We start from the raw sequence: 12251 nt of genomic DNA, 5'->3' as shown, positions 1-12251 counted from the left end.
ATCAATATACATTTCAGTTGATATTTTTATTATATTTTATTTATATAAAAAAATAAGAAATGTTTATTAACAAACTTGAAAATTCATGCCAAATACCTCAAAACATGTGAATATACACAAAAATGAATGATGACATTTAATGCATTGCCATGGCAACAGTATTTAAGATATCAAGATTCCTTTCAGAATTTAAAATCTGCACTAATTGACATTATTCAAATTTTAAGCAATTCAGGTAAAAAATAAGAGGGATATTTCAAAGTCTGTTAAAAGTGACACACTTCCGCCAGTTGGTGGCACTACGACCATGACCCACAATAGCAACATCAATGTGGTCAGCCTGCAAGAACAAACATTTGGCTCAATTTTGATGTAAATCACACCATGCATGCAGAAGATATAAGACATTTCCTTATTCCAATTTTTTGACGTTATTTTACCGCGTCGCCATGGCAACACCGTTTGATATACACTATATGGCCAAAAGTTTGTGGACACCCCCTTCTAATTAACGAATTTGGTTACTCCATTAAATCCAGTACAGAAAAATCTTAATGTTTCTTTATGTAATGGCTTGGGCTTTGTGTGCTTCCAAATTTGTGGCAACTGTTTGGGGATAGCCCTTTTCTGTTCCAGCATTACAATGCCCCTGTGAACAAAGTGAGGTCCATAAAGAAATGGTTTACTGTGTCTGGCGTGGAAGAAATTGACTGGCCTGCACAGTCCAGACCTGAACCCCACTGATCACTTTTGGGGTGAACTGGAACAGCAACTGTAAGTCAGGCCCCATCGACCAACATTAGTTCCTGACCTCACTGATAGCCTTGTGTCTGAATGAGAGCAAATCCCTGCAGCCATGTTACTACATACAGTATAGTGGAAAGCCTTCCCAAAAGAGTGGAAGCTGTTATTACAGCAAAGGGGGAAATTGATGCCTAAGGTTTTGAAATCAAATGTTCATCAAGCACATATGGTGTCCACAAACTTTTGGCCATATATAGTGTATCAAAAATCCTTTCGAAGTTTAGCATAGTCAATGTCTTGGCATGATGTCGCCCACATTTGGTACCTGTAACATGAAATCCCTAGTAGGAGTAACTTTCAAGAGTTATCACGCATGTTATGTACCCCAAAAGTACCGAAAACCTTGAAAAGCGGAATAATAATAATAATAAGAAGAAGAAGAATCTTCAGAAGAACAATAGGTCCTCACACTTTCAGTGCTTGGGCCCTAATAATAATAATAATTATAATAATAGTGAAAAAATATTCCAAAAACAATAGGGCTTTAGCACCTCCAGTGCTCTGGCCCTAATAATAATAATAATAAATATAGCTGCAAGCAGCGATGACAGCCCAAGCACTATGGGTCCCTTTCCACTTGGTGGCTTTCAGAAAACAATGCAAGGTGGACACATGCATTTGACATTATTCTAAACAATTTTAAAGCAATTTGGGTAAATTGCTTTAAAAAAAGATTATTTTAAAGTCTGTTATAAGAGCCACACTTCCTGCTGCCAGGTGGTGGTGCTATGACCGTGACTCAAAATAGTCACATCCATGTGATTAGCCCCCAAGACTATGACAGCTTTGTCATGTCAAATAGGATGCTTACAGAAGTCAGACCAAAAACACACTGACTAAGGAAAGTGGCTAACAGAAACTACTCTGAGAAGCTGAAAAACACATTTTCAGTTATCAACCCTGCATCAGTGTGGAGAGGCCTGAAAGACATTACTAACTTCAAGACATCATCCCCCAACACTGTAGGGAATCAACAGCTGGCTGACAACCTGAATGTGTTTTACTGTAGATTTGAAAAGCCCAGTCTCACACCCCGCACTTACTTTGACCTTCACTTCACACAAACATCAACACCCCCCCCCCCCACTACTCAACCTGCACTTAAGATCTGTGAAGAGGATGTGTGCCGGGTCTTTCAGAAACAAAAGACAAGGAATGCACCGATGGGGTTTCACCCACTTGTCTAAAATCCTGTGCTGACCAGCGGGCCCCATATTCACACAGATCTTCAACAGATGACTGGAGCAGTGTGACGTTCCCTGCTGCCTTAAACTCTCCACTATGATCCCTGTCCCAAAGAAACCCAGATTAAAGTACTTAATGACTACAGACCCATCACTCTGACGTTAGTGGCTGACCGATATGGGTTTTTTAATGGCCGATGCCGATATCCAGAGAGCAGGGTGGCCAATAGGCCAATACAATGCTGATATATCACACAATTTAATATAGTAAATAACAAACATAAAATTGAAAAAAAAAAAATATATATATTATTTAGCACTATATTTACTCAATTTCACACAAAACTAAAAAAAATTATATTGTATTTTAAATAGTAGGTAGCAGTTTCTTCAGATTTCTGTTTAGTCATCAAATTTTAGTAATTTATTTGCACATGAAGAAATTGTTAATATATTAGGAAGGAAATAACAGTACACACAGTAGTCCGGTAACCATGGATGGCTTGTCCACATTAGTAGTCGCATTTACTTAAAAAATACCAAATCAAACCAATTGTACATACAGTGCACAGTGAATAAGTAATTTACTTATAGGACATGTGAAGCACTTTTACCTTGGGCTGCATCCAAATACGTAGGCAGCAGACTTGCTACCTTGCTGCCTAATCAGTTAATGGCTTAACTGACAACTGTTTTGAATGAATGGAACTCTTAAGGAAACTCTCTCCGAATAGTTTGAAAAGCACCTTATTTCATCGTACCTCTGTATACAGACTCTGGAGGCAGAATGTTCCTGTTTTCGGTTGCAGCCTTGAAGTTGCACTCACGCGCTCGTGTGGATCCAGTGCGAGCATCAGTCTCCTGACAGTTTAAGTGGTTTAAGAGTTTTATGGATTACCCCATTGAGCTTTTGTGGGAAAAACTAGACTGGAAGGTGCGTGAGAAGTACCTGAAAAAACAGCCACATCTATGGCAAGTGCTACAGGAAGCATGGGGTGAAATGTCACCTGAGTATCTGGACAAAACTGACAGCTAGATTGACAAGGATCTGCAAATCTGTCATTGATGAGAACTCTTTGAAGTAGTTTAAGAAGTTCTGAACATTTTTTTCAAATTGCAATAGTAATTTTTCATGTTATTAATGTCCTGACTATACATTGCGATCAGTTGAATGCCACTTTGGTGAATATAAGTACCAATTTCTTTCCATAAGAGCAAAATCTGTACATTGTTCCAAACTTTTGGCCGCCAGTGCATCAAAAATCCATTTGCAATTTAGCATTGTGTGTCTTAGCATGATGTTGCCCACATTTGGTACCTGTAACATGAATCCCCTAGGAGGAGTGTTTCAAATTTTAGAGCATTCTTTTTTCAAACAATCCAAAATGGCCAACTTCCTGTTTGGCAGAGCTAATAACTATAATTATGAATGTTGTCCGGCTTGATAAGAACTATATATGTACCAATTTTCGGTGACTGTAGGTGAAAATGGGGGTGCTACAGAGCCCCCCTTACATGCCCATTTTGAAGGGGGTGTGCCCCCCCAGCAACTTTGCCCAGCCCTAATGGCCAACATCTCTAATTTTTGTGTTTAAAAGTTCAAGATTTTTCATGCATGTTAAGTATTCCAAAAGTACCTAAAACCTTGAAAAGAAGAAGAATAATCCTTAGAAAAGCAAAAGAGCCTCTGCCCTGTCAGTGCTTGGGCCCTATTAATCCTTAGAAGAATAATAGGGCTTCCACATTTTCATTGCTTGGGCCCTAATAATCCTTAGAAGAACAATAGGTCCTCCGAACTCAGTGCTTGGGCCCTAAGTATAGCTACAATGTAAGCAGCTATGAACATGGCCAAGCCCTTCTGGCATTCAAGTACAATGCAAGACTATTGTGCCATTGCCAGTACAAAACTGGCACAATGTTATGGCAATGTTATTTGAACCAGGGTTCACCCAGTCTTTTGAACCACTGTCCAGAGCTTTAACCATTAAGCCGCACAACTGACAAGTCTAAACAGCATTAAAGATACTTTCAAGTTGAGAGTTCAAAACGATTGCTGAGAAAATGTTTTGTTACATTTAAGTAGTTACTGAAGCAGGAATTATGCAGTGAATTAGGCCTTTTTAGTAAGAAAAAAGGTCTCAAAACCGTTCTTTGCGGGACTCGAACTCACGTTCTTTGTTCATGCTAGGCTAATGTTGCCTTAATAGCCTTAAAAGATAGAACACCCTACAGTTAGCATGCTAACTGAGTAGCCTGCTAAGCTATCTTAGCATGTAACATGATAACCATGCTAAGCAGACCATTTTCTTTTCAACTACATGTGATGCTGTCTCCAAACTGCTCTGGTACCCTCAGGATATAATGTGGATTCATTTAAATTCAACAAGGGGTTCAAAAGATATATCACTTTATTTGGAAATTTAAAATGGTGGAGAGGCAGACTTTTAATGTGAGGGGTCCATTTGAATCATCAGGAGGAGAGTAATCAGAAGCAAAAGGAATTTTGTTTCTATAGGCCAAATGGTTTAAAAAGTATGAGTTTTTAAACTGGTGGTGGTGCTATGAATAATAATGATAAAACTAACGGATACAATAGGGGCCACGCTCCTTTGGGGCTTGGCCACTAATAAATGCAACACGGAAGGGGCGGTCATATCCTGCTGAAATTTTGAGCTTTTTGTGGAGCGTTCCTTGGAGTGAATGTAGATTTCATGTAAACATGTGGACCTACAAATATGTCATATTTTATTACTCATGTTAACATTCATGTCTGCTGTCCCAGTAAGCATCTTATTAGAGACATTTTACATCTGTTGGACTCTTTTTAACCTTACTCATTCTGTGGTCGGCTCTACTCATAAGCAGGGCCAACATTTGGATTTGGTTTTGTCATGGGGTATCCCTGTTTGTGAGTTAGTTATAGACAATATTTGTCTTTCTGACCATTTTCCTATTATTTTTAATGTTTCATTTTCTGGGTCAGTTTCCACCCCTAAGCCTAATGGCCATCGTGTCCGCTCCTTAAATTCTTCATCAGCCTGCAAGTTTTCTGAGGAATATAATTACTCTATGCTAGCTTAAACTATAGAGTTTTCACAATTTAGTCTGAGGAAAGATGAGTTGGTGTGTGCTGTGTGTGCAATGATATCTTGGACTATATTGCTCCTTTTAAAACTGTAAAACCCAAAGTTAGATCTCAACCATGGCTCAATGCGGACAGCCGGATACTTAGACAGAAATGGAGAAAAGCAGAGAGGAGGTGGAAAAAAGATAGGCTTCAGATATCTTATGCTTAAAGACTGTATGATTTCTTACCAACATTATGTCAAAGCAGCTAAAGCTCAATATATTTCAGATTTAATTTCACGGAATTCTCATACTCCTAAAGTTTTATTTCAAACAGTAAATACAGTTCTAAATCTTGCTCTTGCCACATTTCCTGATGAATCAATGACAGCCTGTGATGAGAAAATCGATACTATTAGATCTAGCATCTCCAGTTTTGATCTTGGTCTCAGCCATGATCAAGCTCTTCTTGGTTCCTCTAGTTCTGCCTATCTAGGTAAGTTTGAGCCCATCATTCTCTCTTATCTGGTGTCTATTGTCCAATATCTGAAGCCTGCTTGCTGTTCTCTAGATGTAATTCCCCCTCGCTTTTTGAGGCAGGTTTTTGATGTCGTTGGTTCAAGTCTTTTGTCAATAGTGAACAATTGTCTAATAAATGGTAAAGTCCTGTCTTATTTTAAGCACGCCGTGGTGCAACCCCTTCTTAAACAGTCTAGTCTGGACCCTTCTGTTTTAGATATTTACAGGCTGATTTCAAAATTACCTTTTTTATCGAAAACTGTGGAGAAGGTTGTGAATAATCAGATTTCTACATTTTTAAATGACAATAAGATTTTTGATAAATTTCAGTCAGGTTTTAGACCAAAACATAGTACTGAATCTGCACTTCTTAAAGTGTCAAATGACTTATTAATGGCTGTAGATTCAGGAAGCTGTGCTGTTTTAGTGCTCCTTGAACTAAGCGCTGCTTTTGACACTATAAATCATAATATTCTTTTAAATCGCTTAAGTCAGTGGGTGGGGATTTGGAAGTGTGCGCTAAACTGGTTTTCTTCATATTTGAAGGAGAAAACATTTGCTGTTGAAATAGGAAATTACACCTTCATGTCTGCTTCCATCTCCTCTGGTGTTCCTCAAGGCTCTATTCTTGGCCCTATTTTGTTTTCTTTATATATGCTTCCTTTGGGTTTGATTTGTCAAAAACACAATATTGCATATCATTGCTACGCTGATGACATTCAGCTGTATCTCCCTCTAAAGCCTTATGATAAGTCTTCTCTAACGTCTCTGTTTGATTGCCTGAGTGATATCAAAAGATGTATGGCTGTTAACTTTCTCCAGCTCAACGAATCAAAATCTGAAGTGGTAGTGTTTGGCCCTCCTGATTCAGCTAAACAATTAATTAATCAATTTGAACCTTTATCTACTAACTTAAACACTCATGCGAGAAATCTCGGTGTAATTTTTGGTTCAGAATTAAAATTTGATAAGCAAATTAATTCAGTGGTAAAAGGTAACTTTTTCAACTCAGGGCCATTGCTAAAATGAAACATCTCCTTTGATTCAGAGATCTGGAGATTGTTATTCATGCATTTATTTAATCTAGACTGGACTATTGTAATTCTTTATATTTGGGAATATCAAATACTTAACTATCACATTCACAGTTAGTGCAATATGCAGCGGCTAGACTCCTGACTGGCACCAGGAAGTACACAAGTATCTCTTCAGTTTTAGCCTCTTTGCATTGGCTTCCAGTCAAATACAGAGTTCAATTCAAGGTACTTTTAATGGTTTTTAAGGGTTTACATGGACTTGCACCAGATTATATTTTAGACCTCTTACATCAACATAAAACTGCTAGACCTTTAAGATCTTCACAGAGCCCGTTTTTAAGTGTCCCTAAATCCCGTTTGAAAACCAAAGGGGATCGTGCCATCTCTGTTGCATCCCCTCGCCTTTGGAATAGTCTACCGATTCATATTAGATCGTGTGATAGCACATAGTCTTTTAAGTCTCAGTTGAAGACTCATCTTTACTCTATTTCTTATAGTTGTTCTTAGATTTACTGTTTTTTTTTTGGCTTATATTGTGCATGTTTTAAATTGTGGCTGTATTTTAAATTTTATTAGTGTAAAGCACTTTGGTCAACATGTGTTATTTTTAAATTTGCTATACAAATAAATGTGATTGATTGATAGATTTAAGCTTATATTTATAATGCATTGTAAAGGCATGATAAATACATTGTACTGCATTCATAATGTTTCATAGTACACCTTATAATATGTTTTAACTTCTCATAAATAATTGTAACTATAATTTTAATACATTTTAATACGTAAATTTTAGTTATATTTTAAAGAGTATAATGCATTATAACACAATCAACATCCAATTTATAAGCAGAAGTTAATAAAGTGAATCATATAAATGCTGTCAGGCAAAAGCAGCATAGTGTGAACAGTTATAAGGCTTTATGTTGTGATCATTTACCATTGGTGATCTTTGCCTGCTTTAAAGGAATAGTTCACCCAAAAATTAAAATTCTCTCATTATTCACTTACCCTGATGTCATCTCAGATGTGTGTGACTGTCTTGCTTCAGCAGAACACAAATTAAGATTTGTAAAAAATGTTGAAACTCTGTAGGTCCTCATAATGCAAGTAAACGGGTGCCCTCAGTCTGCTGGCTGTTTGATGGTCCAAAAGGCATATTTAGGCAGCATAATCCACACAACTCAAGTCGACCAATTGATGTCTTCTGGAGCAAATCAATAGGTTGGTGTAAGAAACAAATCGATAATTAAAACATTCTTAACTATAAATCGTTGCTTCCGCCCAGCACTGTATTTTTGTTTGAAATTAACTAACTCTCGTGGGACGTTCGTTCCTCTGTTATACAAAGCGCGCACTTCCGACTTCTCATGTAAATGCACCATAGCGCTCACGTCACTGATACGTCGACTCGACTGGCAGGAAGCTGGCAGGAAGCAATTTTTAGTTAATAAAGTTTTAATTATCGATTTATTTCTTACACCAACCTATCGATTTTCTTGAGAAGACATTAATTGATCGACTGGCTGCCTAAATATGACTTTTGGACCATCAAAAGCCAGCAGCCTGATGGCACCCGTTAACTTACATTATAAAGACCTACAGAGCTTCAACATTTTTCCAAAAATCTTAATTTGTGTTCTGCTGAAGAAAGACAGTCAAACATATGTATTTGTAAACAACTTCCAGTTTACAAGCTTGCTTTTATGTCTTATAAACACTTAAAATTTCTTATCACTTAAGCATTCCTAATATACAGAACTGTGCAAAAGTCTTAGGCACATAAGATATTTCACAAAAGCATTTGTCTTAAGATGGTTATTTATATCTTCATCTTTCATGTGTCAATAGGAAATATAAATGTTAGACTCCCAAACATTACTTTTGCAAATAGAAAAGATTAGAATAGAAGAACAGGGAGCCCTGCAATAGATGTCATGGCCCCCACAAAGCCCCCCACTAAACATCGTGTCAGTCTGAGATTACACAAAGAGACAGAAGCAATTGAGACAGCCGAAAAAGATAGAAGAACTGTGGTGAATTCTCCAAGAAGCTTGGAACATCCTATCTGCCAACATCCAAGAAAAACTGTGTCCAGGTGTACCTAGGAGAATTGTTGCTGTTTTAAAGGCAAAGGTGGTCACAACAAATATTAATTTAGCTTTTTTTAATGTTTACTGGACTTTGTATGACATTAAGTGATAAATGAAAACTATTTATGTCATTATTTTTGAAGATCTCCTCACTATGCAACATCTTTCACAAGTGCCTAAAACTTTTGCACAGTACTGTATAATACAAAAAATGTAATAAATTATAACTTCTGCAGATAAAATTGGATATTGATTGTGTTATAATGCATTATCCTCTAAGGTATAACTATGAATAGTTAAGTATTATAATGTACTATAATTGTGGTTACAGTTTTTTTTTTTTTTTTTTTTTTTTTTTTTTTTGTGTGTGTGGATTTTTCCCCTTTTCCTCCCAATTTGGAATGTCCAATTCCCAAAGTCCTCGTGGTCACGTAGTGATTCGCCTCAGTCCAGGTGGCGGAGGATGAATCCCAGTTTCCTCCGCGTCTGAGACCGTCAACCCGTGCATCTTATCACGTGGCTTGTTGAGCGCTTTGCCATGGAGACATGGCGCGTGTGGAGGCTTCATGCCATCAACCACGGCAATCATGCTCAACTCACCACGCGCCCCACCGAGAACGCCCCACATTATTGGGACCACCGAGGAGTTTACCCCATGTGACTCTACCCTCCCTAGCAACCGGGCCAATTTGGTTGCTTAGGAGACCTGGCTGGAGTCACTCAGCACGCCCTGGGATTCGAACTAGCGAGCTTGTGAACTTGTGAAGTATTATGAGACATTGTAACAGTATTATAAAAGCATTTTTAAAATGGGCTTTATAGAAAGTGTTACCAAAAAAAAAAAAAAAAACAGAAAAAAAAAACAGTCAAAAGTTGACTGTAAATTTTCCACCAACATAAAAGTTGCTTGAAGACACACTAATTGCGACAGATGTTTTATTTTAGAAATGATTTACTTTTATTTGAATTCAATCTAAACCATATAGTGTTGCAGTTCCTAAAAAGGTTACCGGAAAACTGGCAAGCTATGTTGTATTTTAGTCCCTGGTTACAGACATTATAACAATTTCAGATTGAACCTTTAGGGCATTTTGTATGAAAAATGTCTTTTATTTTATTTTTTAGCTTTTTTAGACACTTAATTCACTTTCCCACACTCAAGCACAATTAGTGAGTCATGAGTAAGGACGATTAACTGGCTCATATTTAGCCATTTTGACATAATTATGAAGAAAAGTGTTTTTTTTCTCCCAAGTGTCAGTTCTACCAGAGATCTTGTCAATGGATAGTACACATTTGAGGTTTTGAAATATTTTTTTTGGTGAAATATTGCTAAATATTTCGTTTGTACCTGTAATAGTTTTGATGTGTTTGTTTTTGGTTTCAGGGTCTGTATATCAGTGGGGTGATCGGTGACCGGTTCAACCTCCGCTATGTGCTCTCCTTTGGATTATGTGGATCAGCAGTCACGGTTGGTATTCTGTTTTTTGGTCTTTTATTTATTTATTTATTTATTTTTGTTGAAAATAAAAATTAAATAAAATGCAATGTGCAAATGTTGGGTTCTTTTATTAGAGTGACTATTTGCACTCCAATAGTTTGGTGGAAACAGAAATTAAAGGAAAACTGCCCCTAGTGTCGCTACAGTGTATGAGGTGTAAAGACGGTGTGGATGTGTTTTTTTTTTTTTTGTGTGTGTGTGTGTGTAGGCATCCAAGATCGAATCCGCTTTTCGTCCCACTCTTTTTCCATCCTTTTTCCTGTCTCCACTGTTAGTATTTCCTTTAATATTTCTTATAATAATAATAATACAAATAAATATAAAGGTTGATATCCTTGCAGTGATTTGGTCACGGTGAGGGTCATGAGTTGAGAGAAAGGTTTAGTCCTTAACAAATCAATCAAATCAAATCACTTTATTGTCACACAGGTGCAATGGTGTGTGAAATTCTTGGGTGCAGTTCCGATCAACATAGCCGTTGTGTATTACTAAGTTAAACAATGGTTTAACTTAGTAATATTGTAGTAAAAATGTTTAGATTAAATGCAGTTGAACCAATTTTTGTCTGTGGGTCTCTAAATAAACAAAATAAACACGCTGCAGTGATGCCCCTTGTTTTTGCATGTGGAGGCTCATGCTACTCTCCGCGATCCACGCACAACTTACCACATGCCCCATTGAGAGCAAGAACGACTAATTACGACCACAAGGAGGTTACCCCATGTGACTCTACCCTCCCTAGCAACCAGACCAATTTGGTTGCTTAGGAGACCTGGCTGGAGTCACTCAGCACACCCTGGATTCGAACTCGCGATTCCAGGGGTGGTAGTCAGTGTCAATACGTGCTGAGCTATCCAGGCCCCTAAAACTAATTTTTTAACCACTCCACAGATTTAATATTGGCAAACTATTGTTTTGGCGAGTCGTTTAGGTCATCTACTTTGTGCATGACACAAGTAATTTTCCAACAATTGTTTACAGACAGATTGTTTCACTTTTAATTGACTATATCACAATTCCAATTACTTTTGTTAACTATTTAATCCAGATTTAATTTATAAATAATTTATAAATTAAGAATCTCTGATAACAAACTACAAATGTAAGAGGATTGTTTAAGATTAACAGTGTTGAATATTTAATTAATCGCATGTTGTAACTTAGAAAGCTCTAATATAAACCTGTTGTTTCATCCCAAATAACTGATTTACCCTATCCGCTCTCTCTTCATCCCACTTTTACACTTGTTTAGGAGTTTGTATTCGGCACTTTGACGGAGTGGCTGCAGTTTTATAACGTGTATTTTTACTGCATTTTGTGGGTGTTGAATGGACTTCTGCAGTCTGCTGTTTGGCCCTGTGTGGTGACCATTATGGGCAACTGGTTTGGGAAATCTGGGTTGGTATCTTCCAATATTTTGTCCAAGATCACACACTCATGGCTCCAGACGAACAGAATCATTTGCGCCACTGGCAACTGTATTTGAAACATTTTATTTCCAGATGACTTTAGCCTGTAAATTACAGAGACCACTTTTACACCAGTTATTAACATCTGTTTCAGACAATCCGTTAACAAGTGGATAGCACTTATACCTCAGCACTAGATGGATTTTGACAGCTGTATGTAGACACAAAGGGGTGAATGCATTAAACCATGCCCTCAATTTCAGAGCAAAGTCCTGGCTTATTGACCTGTTTCAGTAACATCAGTTTTTCCTGCACCCGACATACTGTATTTGTGACCATCAACGGGAGGAAACTATGGCGGTGAAAAACGCCTGAAAAACAATATCAAGAAAAACATCAAAAATTGCTTTTGATCCATGCCAAGTCCCAGGAAACGTTCATACAGGTCTGTAGACAGCACAAATATTGCCAACTTGAACTTTCGTGGACATTTAATGTCTGCGATTTATCAACGGACGCAGGCGAGTACATCTCCGTAAACATCTCTCATTGAGAAGGTACAAATGTTTTTGTGTTGTTTTCTGGTCTGATTTAGTCACAGTATTAAAAAAGTATGTGATGATCCCCTCTGTATGAAT

The 12251-nt window shown here is 37.4% G+C and overlaps 1 protein-coding gene across 3 annotated transcripts in view; it reads left to right on the top strand.

Annotated features, from left to right (window-relative positions):
• Positions 1–12251, top strand: part of slc37a3 (solute carrier family 37 member 3) — a 113225-nt gene that overhangs the window by 25285 nt on the left and 75689 nt on the right. For all 3 annotated transcript variants that reach the window (XM_051691590.1, XM_051691589.1, XM_051691591.1), the window contains exons 5-6: positions 10091–10174; positions 11457–11602. In XM_051691590.1, the coding sequence (XP_051547550.1) occupies positions 10091–10174; positions 11457–11602 (230 nt within the window). The remainder of the gene's footprint in view (positions 1–10090; positions 10175–11456; positions 11603–12251) is intronic.

Source organism: Myxocyprinus asiaticus, chromosome 47, assembly GCF_019703515.2.
Source record: "Myxocyprinus asiaticus isolate MX2 ecotype Aquarium Trade chromosome 47, UBuf_Myxa_2, whole genome shotgun sequence".
Lineage (NCBI taxonomy): Eukaryota > Metazoa > Chordata > Actinopteri > Cypriniformes > Catostomidae > Myxocyprinus > Myxocyprinus asiaticus.
This window is presented reverse-complemented; position numbering and strand designations above follow the sequence as displayed.